Source organism: Selaginella moellendorffii, unplaced genomic scaffold (assembly GCF_000143415.4).
Source record: "Selaginella moellendorffii unplaced genomic scaffold, v1.0 SELMOscaffold_1, whole genome shotgun sequence".
In the NCBI taxonomy this organism is placed as follows: domain Eukaryota; kingdom Viridiplantae; phylum Streptophyta; class Lycopodiopsida; order Selaginellales; family Selaginellaceae; genus Selaginella; species Selaginella moellendorffii.
The window spans coordinates 3,927,404-3,946,082 of record NW_003314262.1 but is presented as its reverse complement, the minus strand read 5'-3'; the positions used below and the strand labels follow the sequence as shown (position 1 = coordinate 3,946,082).

The 18,679-nt window shown below is 48.4% G+C and overlaps 5 protein-coding genes across 7 annotated transcripts; 4 read left to right on the top strand and 1 right to left on the bottom strand.

Moving 5' to 3' along the window:
* Nucleotides 1-3,778: 3,778 nt before the first annotated feature.
* Nucleotides 3,779-6,647, top strand: LOC9630694 (pentatricopeptide repeat-containing protein At4g02750). 2 transcript variants are annotated; one of them, XM_024686396.1, is made up of 3 exons: nucleotides 3,779-6,082; nucleotides 6,131-6,281; nucleotides 6,329-6,647. In XM_024686396.1, the coding sequence occupies exon 1, from the start codon at nucleotides 4,007-4,009 to the stop codon at nucleotides 6,038-6,040; it is 2,034 nt and encodes a 677-aa protein (XP_024542164.1). In that variant the 5' UTR covers nucleotides 3,779-4,006; the 3' UTR covers nucleotides 6,041-6,082; nucleotides 6,131-6,281; nucleotides 6,329-6,647. The 2 variants fall into 2 exon arrangements, with proteins under 2 accessions (XP_024542164.1, XP_024542158.1); XM_024686390.1 differs by having other exon boundaries at nucleotides 6,131-6,406; nucleotides 6,478-6,647.
* LOC9630693 (omega-hydroxypalmitate O-feruloyl transferase) lies at nucleotides 6,556-8,137 on the top strand. Of its 2 annotated transcripts, none has more exons than XM_024686401.1 (3): nucleotides 6,556-6,606; nucleotides 6,667-7,094; nucleotides 7,171-8,137. In XM_024686401.1, exons 2-3 carry the CDS (start codon nucleotides 6,672-6,674, stop codon nucleotides 8,065-8,067), a joined length of 1,320 nt encoding a protein of 439 aa, XP_024542169.1. In that variant the 5' UTR covers nucleotides 6,556-6,606; nucleotides 6,667-6,671; the 3' UTR covers nucleotides 8,068-8,137. The 2 variants fall into 2 exon arrangements, with proteins under 2 accessions (XP_024542169.1, XP_002962120.1); XM_002962074.2 differs by having other exon boundaries at nucleotides 6,587-6,606; nucleotides 6,672-7,094.
* Nucleotides 8,138-8,788: 651 nt separating this feature from the next.
* On the top strand, nucleotides 8,789-11,860 carry LOC9630692 (long-chain-fatty-acid--[acyl-carrier-protein] ligase AEE15, chloroplastic). Its single transcript, XM_002962073.2, has 18 exons — nucleotides 8,789-8,927; nucleotides 8,976-9,140; nucleotides 9,199-9,313; nucleotides 9,362-9,449; nucleotides 9,502-9,689; nucleotides 9,759-9,865; nucleotides 9,936-10,085; nucleotides 10,131-10,198; nucleotides 10,265-10,370; nucleotides 10,424-10,570; nucleotides 10,627-10,680; nucleotides 10,729-10,809; nucleotides 10,872-11,009; nucleotides 11,067-11,226; nucleotides 11,280-11,359; nucleotides 11,424-11,524; nucleotides 11,586-11,643; nucleotides 11,700-11,860. Exons 1-18 carry the CDS (start codon nucleotides 8,796-8,798, stop codon nucleotides 11,799-11,801), a joined length of 2,040 nt encoding a protein of 679 aa, XP_002962119.2. The 5' UTR covers nucleotides 8,789-8,795; the 3' UTR covers nucleotides 11,802-11,860.
* An 81-nt stretch (nucleotides 11,861-11,941) lies between these two features.
* On the top strand, nucleotides 11,942-13,882 carry LOC112348422 (pentatricopeptide repeat-containing protein At4g02750-like). Its single transcript, XM_024680869.1, has one exon. The coding sequence runs from the start codon at nucleotides 11,942-11,944 to the stop codon at nucleotides 13,880-13,882; it is 1,941 nt and encodes a 646-aa protein (XP_024536637.1).
* A 1,204-nt stretch (nucleotides 13,883-15,086) lies between these two features.
* On the bottom strand, nucleotides 15,087-15,978 carry LOC112349081 (early light-induced protein, chloroplastic-like). Its single transcript, XM_024682799.1, has 2 exons — nucleotides 15,539-15,978; nucleotides 15,087-15,465 (listed from the first exon to the last, which is right to left on the bottom strand). Exons 1-2 carry the CDS (start codon nucleotides 15,929-15,931, stop codon nucleotides 15,172-15,174), a joined length of 687 nt encoding a protein of 228 aa, XP_024538567.1. The 5' UTR covers nucleotides 15,932-15,978; the 3' UTR covers nucleotides 15,087-15,171.
* Between the last annotated feature and the right edge of the window lie 2,701 nt (nucleotides 15,979-18,679).

Genomic DNA, 18,679 nt, shown 5'->3' with positions numbered 1-18,679 from the left:
CTTCGTGAACGTAGGGCTACACCTCTTGAAAGCACCTCTCGTTGAGATCCAGTGTAGGTCATTCTATGGAGTCGCACGCCAGCAGTGTGTTTAGCCTGGAGCAGCCGCTGGTCCAGGTAGAGCAAGGCATGGTCAAGAAATTCGGTGGCGATGGCGCCCTCGTGAGCGAAGAGGTGTCACAGTTCCTCCTGGGTGAGCTTCTCTTCGAGATCCAAAGGCACGGCAGCGCTTACGGCAGTCTCAAAGGAACTAGGCGGGCATGGCTACTCACGGCTTTGCTCTCCAACTTGCTCACGCGGTTCTCTCCAAAGCCCGGAGAGCTCATCGAGGGCGAGCCACCGAAATACAAGGCCAGGGCCACCTCCGCTCGCTGCGAGCAGCAGCTTAACGGCGTGATGAATTGCTACACTTACGATTTCAAGCTGGACAAGAGTCTTCCCAGCGCTGTTCTTGTGGTGGTGCAAGGCGGCCGGGACGAATCCAAGTGGCCCGACTGCATGTACCAGGCACTGAGCCAGGCCGGCATGGCGGCAGCGATCAGGAACTCGTCGGCAAACAGGCTGAGGAAAGTCCACTGCCTGGTGCTCGGCGATGGTTGGTGGGGCTGTGCCGAGATCCATCCTCTTGGCTACGTGATGGTCAAGCCCGGAAGCAGGATCTCGAGCAGCAGCGTCGAGGAATTCAGATGCCAGCTTGAATCCAAAGGGACGATCAAAAGCGGTAGTGCCAAGCTCCTCTGGGAGAGCTTCCAGCGCTATCCAGACAAGAAGAGCTTGTTGGTGGAGCTGGAGGAACGAGTGAGGCTGCGAACCGAGGAGGTGGCCAGGGCACTCAACGCCAGGCTCGTTTTCGACAAGATTGTGCACAGCGAGGAGATAGAACGCACCTTCTCGCCCGTGATTGAGAAGAGAAGACTGCTGCTCGTAGGAGCGATTGTTTGTGACAGCATGGTCTACGAGAGCAGCATTCTGAGCTTCCCGGTGGCGCGCAAGGTAAGCGCGCATGACAAGCTTCTTGTTTCGGGTCTCCTCCGGATGTTTTCCGGCAACCGGGTACTGCACTGGACGCTCCCAGGGATCCAGAGACTGGTTGCCACACGCGACAAGGAGCTCGAGGAGAAAGTGGATGCTGTGCTAATGCCATAGCCTTTGAGAACATCTCAAGTTTAGTTATATACTGTCATCCAGCTGAGGATCAATAGCCATGGAACAATGGAAGGAAGTTTGAGATCTTTAGGACGGTTTTCGTGTTGCAAGTGCAAACTAGCGTGAAAGCCATAGTGCCTCGTGAGAATATGCCGTTGCCATGGGTACTAAGCTAGAAGCGAAGGATGGAACTCTTTTATGGTTGGTGTCGTCTCAAGTCCTACAGCTCAAATTGTGATCTCAGTTTGCATTTTTTGTTGGTGGATCACAGGCTATGAGAATTCCATTTTCACACAAAATACATACCAGTGGTGTCTTGCCTTTCATTCCATAAACCAGAGTCCGTGAGGGGCCAAGAACCTGCTGAATGCTTATGGACAATATTCCTTGGCTCAGTTGACAGACAGCTTCTGACTCCATCAAAGCGTAAGTCGTAAGAAGCGCAAGTGGTGGTCGTTCTGTTCTTTACATCACGGGTTGCATGCAAGCCCCTCTACAAGGCGACAGTTCATGCAACGAGCAAGAGGTGGAAGTAGCTTGCCGGGAAGAGGTGGAAGGCGAGCAGCCACATCGTGACTGGGAGATAATCCACAGAGGAAAGAGCGGAGAGCTGGCCAGCTTGGAAGTGGTGGAAGGTGAGCAGCCAGAATGTGATGTTGTCCTCAACAACGCGCCGCTGTTCTTTCATCAGCCCGCAGTTGATTGCTCGGAGGTTGAAGTAACTTGTCACTGTTGCTGGATGAGTCCTCGGCATTTGAAGAGCACAGGGAGGAGCAACAAGCAGATGTTGAAGAGTCGCCACTCGGAGCTGCTGGTTTGTGATGAAGAGTATGCTCTTTTGGAAGAAGATGAAGTTTTAACAAGTTTTTCCGCCAAGGTTCGCGTCGATTCTTATCATCGCAGTGAAGCCAAACGCGACGGCGGTGGCTCTTCCTCTCAGACAGCAATTCCAGGAGCAAAGCGATTGCCATAGTGCTGGAACCGATCGTATCATCCTTGGGGGACTTGTGGACACCATTGTTTTACTTGGCTGGTAAGTTGTCTTTCTAAACTTCTTATTTTTCTACCTGGTTTCTGACGCTTGCGAATGCTTTCAGGGATGCATAAGTTCGTGAAGGAGAAAGTCTGTGGTTCAACAAATGAGCTGGTGCACAGCTTAAAAAGGGAGAGTCGTTTGAAGCAAGCATATGTTTCAAGCGAGACTGGAGAGTTTTCGGAGTTCTTCTCGACGTCCGACGTCCAGATCTGGTTCCCAGGGCTTCGAGAATCTACATTATCCAGCTATCGAAGTCCGAATTGACAAGCAGCTGGACTCCAGATATCAGGCGCGAGTTATTTGGCTTTTCTAGAGGCAGCATCCATTCTACGGTGGTTACTCTATCAGCTTGGTACGCAGGAGCGTCTCATCTTTTGACAAGCATCTCGATTTCAATCCGGATGGAAGATATTTGAGACGCAGAATCCGATAGTTTTATCAACCGGTACTTCTAGAAAGTCTTGGAGCTTCAGCTTCATGAGACTTTAGGCTTGGCGGTTATCAGAGAAGAGTTGGACAGGGCTTAGAGACGGGTGATTAAGAAGAAGGCTCTAGTTTTCACAGGCTGTAGAAAGCTTGCCAGTACTGGACAAGATGCTGCCCGAGTTGCGTCCAGCTTTACCGACGCGGTCTGATGCTCAGGGCTATATCCATCATAAAGAATAACCATGCAATGTATCAACTGCAAGGTAAGTTTCGTGGCGATAAAATCTTCATTGCGATCGCCAACATCATTATAGCAAGTCCTGAGAGTTTTTGGATCAGATCTTCCAGGCATTTACACTTCGAAACGTCAACTGGTTCCTCTCGACGTCCATTACAGAGCAGATGAGATTACAACGTGGTTACTTTGGTGCGCAGCGACAGCACTCAGGAGTTCCCGCAGGCGGACCACAGCTCAATTAAACCGTTCCTCGCTTTCCACAGCTGCTCGCAGAACACCTGGCCAATGAGGAAGAATATGGGATGGCTGAGCGAGTGGAAGTTGCTTGCTTGGAAGACGAGCAGCCGAACATTGTGCCCGAACGAGGAAAACGACGAGCAGAGGTTGCTAGCTTCGAAGAAGCTCAAGCGGTGGAAAACGGTTGATTGCTCGGAAGTTGGAAGTAGCTTCTCCACTGTTGCTGGTCCGCATTTGAAGAGCACAAGGAGGAGCAAGAAGAAGATCTTGAAGAGACGCCATGTTTGAAGCGACAGTTGAGAGTTTTCAGAGCCTCAACCAGTTCTTCTCGACGTCCAACATATGATCTGGTGCTCAGGGAGGGCTGCTTTAAAAGTCGAAGCAGCTCGACTCTAATCAGGATGGTGATATCAGGTGCAATTTTTGAGAGGCGACATCCATTCTACGGATCAGAAGCCTCTCAGATGCATCGCCACTTAAAACCAATCGTTCCCGAGCCTTAAGTTCGCGACGATGATTAGCTCAGTTCCATCTGCGTAGTAACCATCGTAGAGATGGATGCTGCGTCTCTAATATCTTCCATCCGGATTGGAGTCGAGTTGCTTGACAACTCTGACTTCGAAAGCTGGAGATAAGTGATAAGTGAAAAGGAAGGAAGCAAGCGTTTAGCGAGTAATAAAAGAAGATATTGGGAGTCACCATATCCGTCGCCATGGAGCGTCTCAACAAGAATTACTACGTTTTCACTCGGAAGAAATCACAACGATCTGAGGTGCCGCGATGAAGAAGAGGTTTACAAGCATTCTCATGCTTCGAGATTTTTTCCACTGCGCTTACAATTCACGCGTTTGCAAGGTGCAAAGCTACAAGGCATACGAAGAATTTTAGTTTTTGTATTGTCCAATACATTCGCAATGGAGGACAATGCTCTCTTCTATGGTATTACGAGGCTTGGCGGACTCTTCCTCTTCCTCTTCTAGGGCAGCTCTCTCCGTGGGGGAGTGCGCGGCTCTTCTCCGGCAATGGGGCAGCGCCAAGAATCTCCTCGAAGGCAGGAAGCTCCATGGATTTCTGCGCGACACCGGGCAAGACCAAGACACGTTTCTTGGGAATCTCCTCGTCCAGATGTATGGGAGCTGCGGTAGCACGGATGAAGCATACGCTGCCTTCTCCAGGATTTCCAGGCGGAATGTCTTCTCGTGGAACATTTTAATCACGGTATTTGCCCAAGACGGGCATTTGCAACGAGCGGAGATTTTGTTCCAGAAAATGCCCGAGCGTGATCAGGTCTCCTGGAATGTGATAGTCGCAGCTTTTGCTCGGGCCGGCGACATCGATCGGATGCTCGGGCTTTTGGACGCGATGGAGCGGCAGGGAATCTATCCAAACAGACTGACTTTCGTGGCTCTTCTCGACGCATTTGACCGCAGCGAGATGGATCCATCACGATTTTCTGATGAAGGTGAGCTCCTTCACTCCAAAATCTCGCAGCATGGTTTCCATTTCGATCTCCAGATCCAGACTTCTCTGATCAAAATGTATGACAGACTGGGGAGCGTCGAGAAAGCCATCGCGGTGTTTGATCGGATCAGCAGTCCAGACGCCATCGCGTGGAACAGTCTTCTATCAGCATTTGCTCGGAACGGAGATCTCGACGCCGCAAATGCTTTGTTCCAGCGAATGCCGGAGCGAAGTTTGGTGTCCTGGAACATCGCCATCGCTGCGAACCTCCACTGCGGCCGTGCAAAGACCGCTCTCTGGTTGCTCCAAGTTATGGATCTCGACGGTGGCGATACTGCAGATAGAGCAATCTTCATCACTGCTCTCTATGCTTGTGGAGTACTCGAAAAACTGAGACTGGGCGAAGCCATCCACGCTGAGATCGCTGCGTTTGGCCTGGAAACAGATGTTTGCATCGGAACAGCGCTGATCAGCATGTATGGCAAATGCCACCGAGCTCTACTCGCTCGCGACGCTTTCGACAGGATCAAAGAGAAGAACCAGGTGGCCTGGAACGCGATGATCACAGCATACACTCAAAACGGTCACTTTGATCTTGCGAGGGGTTTGTTCGATCTCATGCCTGGATCAGACGTCGTGTCCTGGACGCTCATGCTCACGGAGTTCGCGCAGAAGGGACTTATCCGGGAAGCACGAGAGATCTTCGATCGAATTCCCGTCCGGGACACGGCTAGCTGGAACGCCATGATCTCAGCTCACGCAGCAAATGGAGAAAGCTTGCGAGCTATCGATCTTCTAGCAAAGATGGATCTTGAAGGATTTGAGGCGGACAGAGCTACGTTTATCGGCGTCTTAGCATCTCACTTCGCTCCATCCGAGGCAAGGTTGCTCCAGGATTTGATATCCAGCTCGGGCTGTCGCAGCGATAGCTCAGTCGCCACCGCACTTGTGAGCATGCATGGCCGATCTGCTCGCCTCGCCACCGCGCGCGAGATCTTCGATGCGACTCGCGAGAAGAACGTCGTGCTGTGGAGCGCGACGATTGGGATCTACGCCCACAATGGACTCTTCGACGCGGCCATGGAGCTCTTCTTCCGGATGTGCTTGGAAGGCGTGCATCCAAACGACGTTACGTTCGTGAACATTCTCTCTGCGAGTGCTCACGCGGGGGACTTGAGCAACGCGAGGCAGTGGTTCTTCTCGGTGGCGACGGACTTTGGGGTGGCGTATACCAGAGATCACTACGTTTGCATGGCGGACATGCTAGCGCGTTCCGGCCTCATGGACCAAGCACGGGAGCTTGTGGGTGATATGCCGTTTGTGCCGGACAGCTGCTCGTGGAAGACGGTGCTCGCTGGGTGTTTAGTCGCGGGGAGCTTGAAGCAAGCCGAGAGAGTTGCTTGCAGTGTGATCGAATGTGAGCCGGAGGACTCGTCGCCATATATCATGCTGTCAAACATCTATTCCGCAGCGAAGGATCAAATTCTTGTCTGCTAATTTCCTGGCGGCAAGCTTTCAACTTTGGAGGAGCTAGAAAAGGTAAGCTTCCATTGTTTCGTGATTTCACTGTAACATCCAATTCTACAGGAAGATAAGCATCAGTACACCTTCGTGGACTTCTGGAAGAAGGTATTAAGATGTTTTGGATATTGCTGGATTCTTGGTGCAGCAAACCTTTGACTTTCCGCTCTCGCAGCCCACTAACTTCAGTTGCTAGATTTCTCAATAGGATAACGCGGTAAGATTTCTTGACTTTCTAGCAGCGTTTCTCAAGCTTGTCGGCAGATCTATGCGGTAGATCGGTCATTTTGGTCGCCCAGAAGTGGTGCAGTAAACTGAACTTCTCATGATTACGTCTAAGAGGTAAAGTGCGTTTCGTCAACGGATGCTTTTTTGGTCCAGCACACATTTGACTTGCGACTTTCTATGCACAGCCACCAACTTTTAGCAGGCCGAGCTCTCGATTTAAATGTTATCCGCAGCAGCAGCAGCAGCACTCTCATCTCAGGAAACTCGCTTCACTTCATCCGGGAAAAGCTAGAACAAGCTCTTTCTTGATCGTGGTATGTGATTTCACGAGTGAAAGCTTTGATATTTGTGTTCACTAATTCGTGAAAATCTAGCAAAGATGGCCTCGCGCTTGACCGTCTACGCCGAGAAGCCAATGACCATCAAACCGGCGCGTCCCACCAAGAACCAGACCATCTTTCTTAGCAACATGGACCAGCAAGTCTTCTTCCACGTCGAGATGCTTTTCATGTACGATGTCCAGTCCCCGGACACGGGAGACGTGGTGGACAACGTACGCAACGCTCTCGCCGAAGCTCTCGTTCCATACTACTTCGCGGCGGGGAGATTCAGAGTGAACGAGCAAGAGAAGAGGCTTGAGGTGGAGTGCAATGGAGCCGGGGCGCACTTTGCCGGTGCCTACTGCGATTCCACCATCGCCGAGCTGGGCGATCTGCGAATTCCCAATCCAGACTTCCGGAAGCTGCTCGTTTACCCGGTTGATGTCAAGAAGATCGAAGATATCCCCTTGTTTTCCATCCAGGTAAGCCAGAACTTCTTCTCTTTTTCACTCCACCGATCTTTCTTTGTTCTCATCGCTCTTCTTTGTGTTCTTGAAGGTGACGAGATTCAAATGTGGGGGATTCATTGTCGGGATTTACACTAGCCATGTCGTGTTTGATGGGATTTCGGGATGCCAGTTCTTCAGTGACATCGGCAGGATCTCTCGCGGCGAGTCCATCGCGGCCAAGGCAACCATGACTCCCGACAGGACGACCCTCCGCTCGCGATCGCCACCGAGTATCTCCTACGCCCACCCGGAGCTCATGAGACTCCCGGACATTCCCGCGAGGCTGCTCTTCAACCCGGCCTCGTACGACGTCTCCAAGCCCCCAGTGCACGCCTTCAAGACGTTCTCCTTCTCTCTCGCGCAGCTCGATCTTCTCAAAAAGAGAGCTATTGAGGGAGGAGAGGTCTCCCGCTGCTCCACCTTTGAGGCCCTCACAGGCCACGTCTGGAAGGCACGCACCACCGCTCTTGGGATGGACCCATCCGCCATGGCCAAGCTCTTCGTGGCGATGAACCTCCGGGACAAGCTCAAGAGCCCGGCGCTACCCGACGGCTTCACGGGCAACGCGGTGGTGGCGGCGCCATGCGTTGACACGACCGTTGACTCGGTAGTCAATGGCTCGCTGTCGCTGTGTGTGCGCAAGGTCCGGGATGCAATCGCGAGCGTGAACGAGGAGTACATCCGGTCGGAGATCGACTGGTGCGAGGTCAACGGGCACGGGATCATTGACCTGCCCGGCGGCATGATCATCACGCCCTGGTCAAAGCTGCCTTTTGATGGCGTTGACTTTGGATGGGGGCGGCCGACGTACATCGCGGCCCCGGTCAACGACAGGCCCGAGTACGTGCTGGTGCTGTCCAGCTGCAAAGGAGATGGCGGTGTGGACGTGTTCATGGCTATGGAGTTTCACAAGATGAGAAAGCTGGAGGAGTGCCTTAGTATATGAGCGTTTTGTTTGTACATTAAGATTGCTAGCTTTGTAGCAAAGTGGAAGTATTTGTATACTTTATTTGGTACAGGAGTGTCGTCCAAATGCCTGAAAGTTCTGTCACTGTAGTGTGTATAAATCCGTCAGAAAAAGAAAAGCTCCGCTTCTTGCTCGCGACTTCGGCCTTGGCGAGCGAGAAGAACAGATGAGTACTTTCAATGGATGATCATGAGCATCTATACAGTCTGCCTGAAGGGCTTTGATTACAACGATGGTTACTTAAGCATTTGATGCGGAGCTAAGACATGCATAGTTGAGGTTACTGCTCGTGGATCAGCCCGTCCACTTCTCACATAATCGTTCAAGATCAGCTCCAACAGGCATGTCAGAGGAAAACAGAGCTTAGAACAGCTTTTCGGGGTTCCAGAGTTTCTGGTGGGGATTGATCGGTTTGCATTTGGAGTAGCAGCAGAAGTTTTCAAGATCTGGAGCAGCGAACGAGCCTCGAGCAGTGAAGGGGGCGAGGAGGCCCTCGAAAAGGATGAGAGTTCTATACTTGAGGAAGGACTGGGAAAGCGAAAAGAATCGCAAGCATTCTCGTCTTGATGAAGAGTTGACTCCAGAAGTGTTGAGAATGGAAGAGTGTCGGATGAGTAAGGGAGAAGAACTGGCTTACCGCAAACGAGGGTATATTCTTACCATTTGAAATATAAATATTTGACTAGCCCACAAGCACGGGTTGGGATATGGCTGCGTCCGTCGGCGCCAGGGCGATGGCGGCAGCAATTCATCCTAGCGTTGCCCTCGGGAATTGTCGCGACCGACCACGTCCACATCGAGCGGCGGGGGCGGCGGCGGCGGCATGCATGATCGTCACGGTGAGCTCTCGTCATCTAGGGCTTAAGAGCTCACAATTCCGTCCATAGCACTCGAGGAAATCCTCCTCGCTTCTCGAGAAAGGCGCTGGCGATGGCCGCGATGAGTGGCGCGCCGTCCCGGATTTGTGGCGATCGTGCTCGGAGAAATATGGCAAGAGGGTCGCGCTTGTCGACCCTCGTCGCGATCCTCCCGTCCGGATGACTTATCTCCAGGTGAATTTTTCCCTTTCTTCCGAGAAAACTAGAGTGGCTGAGTTTTCTAAGTGGGAAGGTCGAGGAGGCCATCCTCAACTTTGCGGAAGCCATGAGAAGCTTGGGTGTTTCGCCCGATGAACACGTCGCTCTCTTTGCTGACAACTCGTGTCGATGGCTCATCGCCGATCAAGGTATGGACAAACGAAACTTAAGTCTTCTCACACTTGAAGCTTTACCAGGAATTATGGCCATGGGAGCAGCAAATGCCGTTCGAGGCTCAAGATCATCCGACGAGGAGCTCGTTTATATTCTCAAGCACTCCGATAGGTAGTTCTTCTGTTTAACTTTTTTTCCTCACTCTCGTGGTTTCCATTCGCAGCGTAGCTCTTGTCATCGACACTCCCGAGCTGCTCAAGAGGCTCGAGGCACGGTTTAACGATTCTCTGTCGCTTAAGTTCGTTGTCCTTCTCTGGGGACAAAAGCCAGAGAGCTTCGCATTTCCCGTCTTTACATACGAGGAATGCATTTCCCTTGGCCAGAAAAGCCGAGAAAAACCTGGCACGACAAGTAAGATCCTCTGGAGCTTCGTCCCTCTCAGGCATTGATACTGGCTTTATTTCTTCGTTTTGTTGCAAGGTGCTCTTCCCATCCAACCTCAGGATGTTGCCACCATTGTCTACACAAGTGGAACAACTGGAAACCCGAAAGGCGTGATGCTTACACACGCAAATATTATTCACCAGGTTCTTGTGAAATACTTCGTTCGAATCAAATAGCTTTTGTGACGATCTTACGAGATTCGTTTTGTTACAGATGAAGTATTTAGATCAATGTATCCAACCCGTACCAGGAGATAGATTTCTGAGCTTGCTTCCACCATGGCATATGTACGAAAGAGTCGCCGAGTACTTTACTTTCACGCGTGGAATCGAGCAAGTTTACACCACTGTCAAGTTTTTAAAGGTACACTAGTTTAGCATTTGCTTTGTAACTCTCATGGATGCGCAGGACGATTTACAAGCTTATCCCACTCAGTATTTTGTCTCTGTACCTCTTGTTTATGACACTTTATACAGGTACGGTATTCTCCAAGGCTCTTTTTCTTTTTCTATCTCGTAAAGCTGAGGTTTTGCATACTGCAGCGGTGTCCAAAAGCAGCTATCAAAAGCGTCTGGCTTAAGGAGAGCGCTCGTGATGGGATTTATGGCAATCAGCTCATTTTTCAAGGATCTTAAACGGATTTCCGAGGTTATTAACATCAACATATGCTGAATCAATTTATATCTCACATTGATGTACAGGGAAGATCTCTCACTAGAGCCAAGGAGCATCCAAACAGGCTTGAATGCTTTCTTGCAGGGGTAATGGCTATGATATTGTCTCCTCTACATTTTCTCGGGGATAAAATTGTATTCAGCAAGATCCGAGCCGCGATAGGAATTCAAAAGGTGGGAAAAAGCTAGATGTCTGGAGAAGGTTTTAATGTTTTGATATTCTCAAACAGGCAGGAATAAGTGGAGGTGGCAGTCTTCCTAAGCATGTCGATAAATTCTTCGAGGTACCCATACATGTCTGGTTTGATTGCAACCAGCACTAGTTTTTGTAGGTCGTCGGCATCACACTCTTGAATGGTTATGGTTTGACAGAGTCCTCTCCCGTAGTGTCAACTCGAGCTTTTTCCGACAATGTAAGTTCTATTCAAGCTGCTCACACAGAGACTCCAACATGATTTTGTTTTCTTGTTCTCAGGTACTCGGAACAGTTGGAATGCCTCTTCCAGAAACTGAAGTAAAAATTGTGGATCCCGAAAGCAGGAAACCCTTGGCTAATGGAAATAAAGGAATAGTGACGGTTCGTGGTCCACAAGTTATGAAAGGATACTACAAGGTTTGCTTTCGAGTTTCACTCTTGCATCACATCTCGCTCAGTTTTGTTGTCGCGTAGAATCCCGATGCAACACAAAAAGCCATAGACGGTGATGGCTGGCTTGACACGGGTGATCTTGGCTGGGTCGCCCCAGTGTGGAAAACTGGCGCTGCTAGAAAATGTGGAGGAATGTTAGTCTTGGAGGGGCGTGCAAAAGAAACTATTGTTCTCTCAACAGGTTATGGAGTAAGCTTTTGCTTTTCTCAAGTATTCACGAGAATCATTTTTCAGGTGAGAATGTGGAGCCAACAGAGATTGAAGAGGCAGCACTGCAAAGCAGCCTTATTGATCAAATCATGGTTGTCGGTCAGGTACTTTGTATTCTTTGGTTTCGTTTTGTGAGATTCATCTAACGTACTTTTGCTGTCTATACAGGACCAAAGGCGCCTTGGAGCACTGATAGTTGCAAGCAAGGATACAGCAGCCACATCTGCAAATGATTTGAAGAGTTTGGTTCGAGAAGAACTTCAAAGATGGTATGATATACGCTCCCGTCTTTCTTCGGCTACTTCTAATATGTTTGGATTCTATGTGCAGTACGTCAAGTTGTTCTTTCCAGATTGGGCCCTTTGTCATCGTGAATGAACCATTCACAGTAAATTTAACTTTCAAGCTCAATGGCTCTGGCTGAAATGGGTTGTATATTTTCAGATGGAGAATGGGCTATTGACACCGACAATGAAGCTTCGCAGGGACGCCATTTTAACGCGCTACCGGAACCAAATCGACTACCTATTCAACAAGACATTATAAATATGTGTACAAGAATGATTCATTATGCTTAAACCGTAATAACAACTTACTATGTGAAACAGCCATTTTCCACTTCAATGGAGAGTTACATACCTCGCACACAAGGCTAAATTCTTACGCAGCAAAAGCAATGCGATAAAATGGCCTCTATATCATCGAGCACGGTTACGATCTGTGATTATGCCAGGAAAGGGCACTTGCTGGAAGCGAAACATGTTTTCGAAAGAATGCCTCAGCTAGATACTGCATGCTGTAATGCAATGCTCGCGGCTTATTCACGATGCAGATTGCTAGATTTAGCCCATCAAATCTTTGAGAGCATACCTCGGCCGAATCTCATTTCATGGTCCACCATTATCTCTGCTTATGCCCAAGCTGGGTATATTGATAGTGCCCGACAACTGCTTCATCTTATGCCTTTGCACAATCTTGTGCCGTGGACTGCGATGATCGCAGCGTACGCTCGAGCCGGCTCGCTCTCTCTAGCAGAGCATATCTTTGACATGATGCCCGAACGAGATCTTGTATGCTTCAATACTTTGCTTGCGGCCTATGCCACGCTCGGGCTCGTAAACCAGGCCGAGAGATTCTTTCATGAAATGCCCCAGCGAGATCTTTGCTCGTGGAATAGTCTACTTTCCGTAATGGCTATGCCAAATGATGCCCAAAAGGTATGGGAGAATATGCCCCAGAGAAATCTAGTTTCTTGGAACACAATGCTGGGTCTCTACTTAGATTGCGGTAAATTAGATGCCGCCAAGCTGGTGTTTGAGGACATGCCGGAGGGGAATCTAGCAGCGTGGACTTCCATGGTCAGAGGATATGCCGACGCCGGATACCCAGAATATGCTCAAAGTATTTTTCTACAGATGCCGAAGCACGACCTCGTGGCATGGAATGCTTACTTGGCTGCGTATAGTAACAATGGTCATGTAGATCAGGCAAAAAAAATATTTAATAGGATGCCATGGAGAGATATAGTGTCGTGGACAACCATAGTTGTCGCAGCTGCCCAGTATGGGTATTTGGAAGAATCCTTACGATTGCTGTATTGCATGCCGTATTGGAACACTTTGGCGTGCAATGCCGTGCTAGCAGCCTTGGCGAAAGCCAATAGAGTGCAGATATTAGAAATCATGATCGATTATATTTTTGAAAAAGATATTGTAACGTGGAACATACTTTTAACTACTTATGCCACGAATGGGGATTTTGAGCGAGTCTTGGACCTTTTTAATTCTGCGTTCGAGAAAAATATGGTATCCTGGAATATTGTGGTATCGTTTCTTGCTTGCAGGGGCCAATTAGAGGAAGCGAGAATCTGTTTTGAGACTATGCCGGAGCAAAACACTGTACCATTATGCGCATTAATTTCTGCATACGCCCGAATGGGGCACCTAGACGAGGCAAAACAACTTTACAGAGCTGTACATATTGAGAGCACTGAAATAAAAACGGCAATGATCAGCGCGTTTGCAGAAAATGGCTGCGTTGAAGACGCCAAATATCTGTTTGAATCTGGTACTAATCATGATTTGGTGTCGTGGACTGCTTTTATGACCGCATTTGCCCTTAATGGGCATTTTGGTCCTTGTGGGTCCTTGTTCTTGCGTATGCCCGAAAGGGATGTGGTTGCATGGACCACACTGCTTGTAGCTTACGCACACAACGGCAGGTCCGACGAGGCACTATACGTTTTCCACTCCATGAACGCCATGGACGTGTCCGTGGATGGATGCTTTGGCTGTGCGCTCGTGGCATGCAGCCACGTTGGCAGCGTCTACGCGGCAAGATCTTGCTTCGTGTCGATAGAGATGGACTTCCATGTACAGCCCGTGAAGCTCCACTTTCGGTGCATGGTCGATGTCTTGGGGAGAGCCGGGCATTTGCATTCTGCCCAGGAGCTGCTCAAAACCATGCCCTTCGAGCCCGAGACTGTGGACTGGAAGTGCCTCTTGGGGGCATGTAGGAGCTACAGATCCTCCGTTGAGTTTGGGAATTTCGTTGCCAAGAATGTCATTGACAAGGATCCGAGAGGAGCTGCTGGTTATGTCCTTGCAGCCAACATGATCGTCTCTTAGTTCTAAGCTAGAGTCGATGAGTTCTAAAGATCTCAAACGTCGACCATCAGTCGTGATGGTTGTTCAATTGTTCATGGCTATCGATTATCGGCAGCACGAAAAGTAACAAAGGCTATGGCATTAGCACAGCATCCACTCTCTCTTCCAGCTGTTTGTCGCGTGTGGCAACCAGTGTTTGGATCCCAGGGAGCGTCCAGTGCAGCACCCGGTTGCCAAAAAACATCCGGAGGAGACCCGAAACAAGAAGCTTGTCATTGGCGCTTACCTTGCGCGCCACCTGGAAGCTCAGAATGCTGCTCTCGTAGACCGTGCTGTCACAAACAATCGCTCCTATAAGCAGCAGTCTTATCTTCTCAGTCACAGGCGAGAAGCTGCGTTCGATATCCTCGTTGTGCACAATCTTGTCGAAAACGAGCCTGGCGTTGAGTGCCCTGGGCGCCTCCTCGGTTCGCAGCCTCACTCGTTCCTCCGGCTCCACCAACAAGCTCTTCTTGTCTGGATGGCGCTGGAAGCTCTCCGAGAGGAGCTTGGCGCTACCGCTTTTGATCGTCCCTTTGGATTTAAGCTGACGTCTGAATTCCTTGAAGCTGCTGCTCGAGATCTCGTTTCCGGGCTTGCCAGGCTCGACCATCACGTAGCCGAGAGGATGGAACTCTGCACAGCCCCACCAGCCATTGCCGAGCACCAGGCAGTGGAGCCTGTTTGCCGACGAGTTCCTGATCGCTGCCCCCATGCCCGCCTGTCTCAGTGCCTGGTACATGCAGTCCGGCCGCTTGGTTTCGTCCCGCCCGCCTTGCACCACCACAAGAACAGCGCTGGGAAGACTCTTGTCTAGCTTGAAATCGCAAGTGTAGCATTTGATCACGTAGTTAAGCTCCTGCTCACAGCGAGCGGAGGTGGCTTTGGCTTTGTACTTCCGTGGTTCTCCGTCGATGAGCTCTCCGGGCTTTGGAGAGAATCGCGTGAGTAAGTTAGAGAGCAAAGCCGTGAGGAGCCATGCCCGCGTAGTTCTTTTGAAAGCGCTGCCGTGCCTTTGGATCTCGAAAAGAAGCTCACTCTTCGCTCACGAGGGCTCTATCGCCATGACGCTGCCTTGTGTGGCTCCATCAAGTTTTTAGGGTTCTTGCGGGCGGGAATCTCCGTTGGAGCTTGAGGTGATGAAGCCACAAGAATCTTTGTCAATTTCGATTCGAAAGAGCATCGTTCTCACGCAGCAATCTTTGTAAAGAAGCATAACTTGGATGTAGTAAGTGTAGTGAAGTGAAAATCTAGACTAGGAACCATTAAATTTACATCATGTGAAACACTGGAGTCTTGGTGAAAAACTCGGTGATCACCAAGGCGAGGAAGCCAAGCATCGCGGTTCGCCCATTCCAGCGCTCCGCCATGGCTCTAAATGGCCCAAGCGATCTGCTGTCCGGGCTCTCGCCCTTAAACATGGGTACCAGCGACGCGTACGCGAATAGCTGTGCCACCGCCAGAAAATGGAAAAGACCAGTGCTCCCCGGCGAGTAGAGCTGCTCCGCCACCGTTTGTCCCGTCATTCGCTCCACTGCGAATGCCCACACCAACCCAACCATTGCCTGTTTGACAAGTTCACGTTAGTTACTTGGTTGATCTAGAAAAAAACACGAAGAAAAATCACCAATCGCTTACCAGTCTTCCGTTGATCGTTTCCGGGCCGGCTCCATCGAACGCCATCAAGCTGGGGAACGATCGATCGCCAGTCTCTGGTCGCCTCTCGACCTCTGGCCTGGGATAGAAGGATCCGGACGATGGGACGGCTCCAAACACGGAGCGCTTCTCCGACTCGTTCTCGGCCTGGTTCTTGAGCACCTCCTCGCGGGTGATCTCCTTCTTGGTGCCGTCGAGAACGCCACTGATGCCGCCATCGCCACCATCCCTTGATTTGTTCGAGGACGCTCTTACTACTACTAGATTTCTTGTCCCGATGGAGCTTGTGGGCGATTGTGATTGGACATGGATCTTATTGGAGATGAGCGAGGAAGAAGAGAGAGCTGTGATACCGCTGCCTGTGACGAGTGCCATTGTTTTAAGCTGGGAGCTAGCTAGCAAAAAATTCAACAGTGCAACAATGAGCTACTCTCTTTGATGTTTGATGGCAAATGACACACAGGTATTTATATGGAGTGGGGATTGTATAACGTGGCAAAATTGACTTTCCATACGTGGCAAAATCGAGGTCTCGGCTCGTGTCCACTGTATGTGTCGCATCTTGTGCGGTGAAAGTGGCCAAAGGTAAAAGTTCTCAAGGTGTGATATTTTTGAACTTTCGTTTCATTTCACCATTGGCACAGGGGGGTGTTGTTTTTTTCTGAAACAATTGTCTGTACATAGTTATGTATGACATGTTTAATAAGCAAGATCTAATCATGCTGGAGGTCTTGATGGACTTGCAAAAAAAATGGCGAATGCCAAGGAAGGTTACTTGAGAGTGTCTACTTGACTATCTCTCCTGTATATCACGAGAAAGAAAAAGAAACGAGTTGAGAGAAACAAAAGAGAAAATCATGGAAAACTCGTACAGTCTTGAAGAACCAAAACGCAGTCTGTGTTCGCAAGATGTTAAAGAGCTTGTGAGTCACAGTACTGCCTTGAATGCTCGCTTATATTTTCTTGTGATTCTCTCTGTGGCACCAAACCATCGATTGAGGTAGTCTCTTCGTCTAGAACCACAATCTCCGTTCTGTTCCTTGCCAGACAAAAGTAGCTGCTTGTCCCACTTCCAGACACTATGAGTTATAATACCAACATGATCAGTGGAGGCTTTAGAAAATACCAACAGAACATACTAACTTCAGAATCCTTCAGCAGTGATTGTTACCAATTTTAGCACCTTCCAGATTTTCTTTAGAATATTCTAATTTTGTTTCCGTTTTTAAGACTAAAAACAAAACATCACACACATGAAATAAGTTAATATTAGCGAGATCAAAAGTACACTAAAGGTTCACACTTTCACTCGATAAAGTTGTCCAGCTTACACTAAAGTTTTTTTTAGCAAGCTTGCTCACTTGGCCATCATCTCTTGAAATGCCTTTGATTTTACATCACCATCAAAGAGTTGCAAGCGACACAAGGCCATGACTTCCAAAGTGTCACTGCATTGTTAGTAATATAGAAAAAAACATTTTACACAAAAGAACTGCTGTTCATCTTTTAATTTCCACTTCCACAATTTTTCTTGTGCTTCTTTCATCTTGCACTAGATGAAAGCCTCCTCAATAGGACTGTTTGCCATCTTTCTGTGAGAAGGCCTAAGTAGAGGGCTCTTGGAACTGGGCAAAGCTTCTTAGCTCTTTTAACATGCATGACATGCCCAGGCTCTTTCCATGTGAGGTACCTCGACTTATCATAAACCTGTGCGCTATTTAGTATGCTCCAAATATCTTCCACACTGGCTACTTTGCTGCATCCAGAGTTTTTCTCAATGCTGTATCAAGAAAAATCTTCTTGACAGCTTCCTTTGCTTCTCTCTTGATTCAAGGGATTGTCAGGACTGAGACTGACACCCCAGAGTTCAAACGCTGGGCCAGTTTTAAACCAACACATCTGTATAGAGAGGAACTTTGTCTTGTAAAATCAAATAAAAAACAAATATTGCACTCATTATAACAACAACAGCTTATATCATGAATATTGATTCATATGAGATTTCAGAAAAAAAAGGTGCTTATTAAATAATAATGAAAAATCTATAAGATGACCAAAATAAACTTGCAATTATCTATATAAGGGATTGGTCACCTAAACATTATATTTGTTTGAATTAGACTCCTCAAACTTAAAGATTATATAAACAACTGAATCAAGCCCAAGGGATTATAAGAAGTTTAAAGAATCATTGTATTAGATTTAGTAGATTTGTGTGAATTATTTATAAGTGTGAGGTCCAAGTGTACGGCTACAATGTTGTATACTAATATTAGCATAGTGAAATTTTGGTAACTATTGAATTGGTTTCAATTTAGACTATTCACTCTTATAAGGTTTTTGGGCTAATTGATATGCATATTTTTTATATCCCCTTTTCATATTCCATACACTCACATTGGTGGAGGTGAGGGGCACCTTTTATTGTCTCTGAGAGCGCTTGGATTTAAAATTTTGGTTTATATTTAACTTTTGCATCGTCTAGATCTAACTTTTTCCATTTTCTTTCTTTTGTTCTTTTCTTTCAAGATTTTGGTTTAGATCTAGCTTTTTGCATTATGTAGATCTCTTAGCTTTTTTTTCATTTCTCTTCTTTTGCTCTTTCTTTTTCGTTCATCTTTATGGTAGATCAGCAATCTCCTCTTTCTTTGACTTTGGAGTAGTAATTGGTACAATTGCTTGATACTATGTGATTGTAATTGAATAACCAAACTTAGTTGATAATGGCAACATTCACAACATGTGGTATAACTCTTCCTGCTCTTAGTGCCAATCCTCATGTTCGGCTAGAGTTCTTATGCATGAATCTTGGGGATGATGTATACCATTGGTTTGATCACTTCATGGTGATTGCCATATATCATTCTTGGGATGATGCTTGATGTTTGCGTGATTTTCCCACGTGTCTCCAAGGGACGGCGTTGCAGTGGTATAATGGTTTGTGCGTAGCCACTCGTGGGGATTGGAGTGTTCTTCTAGATGTCTTTAAACACACATTCGAACATGCCGATGATTGTGATGATGCTTTCCAAGAAATATGTCGGAGCAGATCAAGCTAGGAATGTTGTGGCCAACACTTCGTCAAAATCTTGTTGGACTTGTGCATGCACTTGCTCCCACCAC

What these genes read in the sequence shown, in the direction of transcription:
- LOC112348422 (XM_024680869.1), top strand. Translation starts at nt 11,942, where the DNA reads ATGGCCTCTATATCATCGAGCACGGTTACGATCTGTGATTATGCCAGG.
- LOC9630692 (XM_002962073.2), top strand. Translation starts at nt 8,796, where the DNA reads ATGGCTGCGTCCGTCGGCGCCAGGGCGATGGCGGCAGCAATTCATCCT. An exon ending in ATGGCTCATCGCCGATCAAG is followed by an intron (nt 9,314 to 9,361) that starts GTATGGACAAAC and finishes AAGCTTTACCAG; the next exon opens with GAATTATGGCCATGGGAGCA. An exon ending in ATTCTCAAGCACTCCGATAG is followed by an intron (nt 9,450 to 9,501) that starts GTAGTTCTTCTG and finishes TTCCATTCGCAG; the next exon opens with CGTAGCTCTTGTCATCGACA.
- LOC9630693 (XM_024686401.1), top strand. Translation starts at nt 6,672, where the DNA reads ATGGCCTCGCGCTTGACCGTCTACGCCGAGAAGCCAATGACCATCAAA. An exon ending in TCCCCTTGTTTTCCATCCAG is followed by an intron (nt 7,095 to 7,170) that starts GTAAGCCAGAAC and finishes GTGTTCTTGAAG; the next exon opens with GTGACGAGATTCAAATGTGG.
- LOC9630694 (XM_024686396.1), top strand. Translation starts at nt 4,007, where the DNA reads ATGCTCTCTTCTATGGTATTACGAGGCTTGGCGGACTCTTCCTCTTCC.
- LOC112349081 (XM_024682799.1), bottom strand. Translation starts at nt 15,931, where the DNA reads ATGGCACTCGTCACAGGCAGCGGTATCACAGCTCTCTCTTCTTCCTCG. An exon ending in AAACGATCAACGGAAGACTG is followed by an intron (nt 15,466 to 15,538) that starts GTAAGCGATTGG and finishes CTTGTCAAACAG; the next exon opens with GCAATGGTTGGGTTGGTGTG.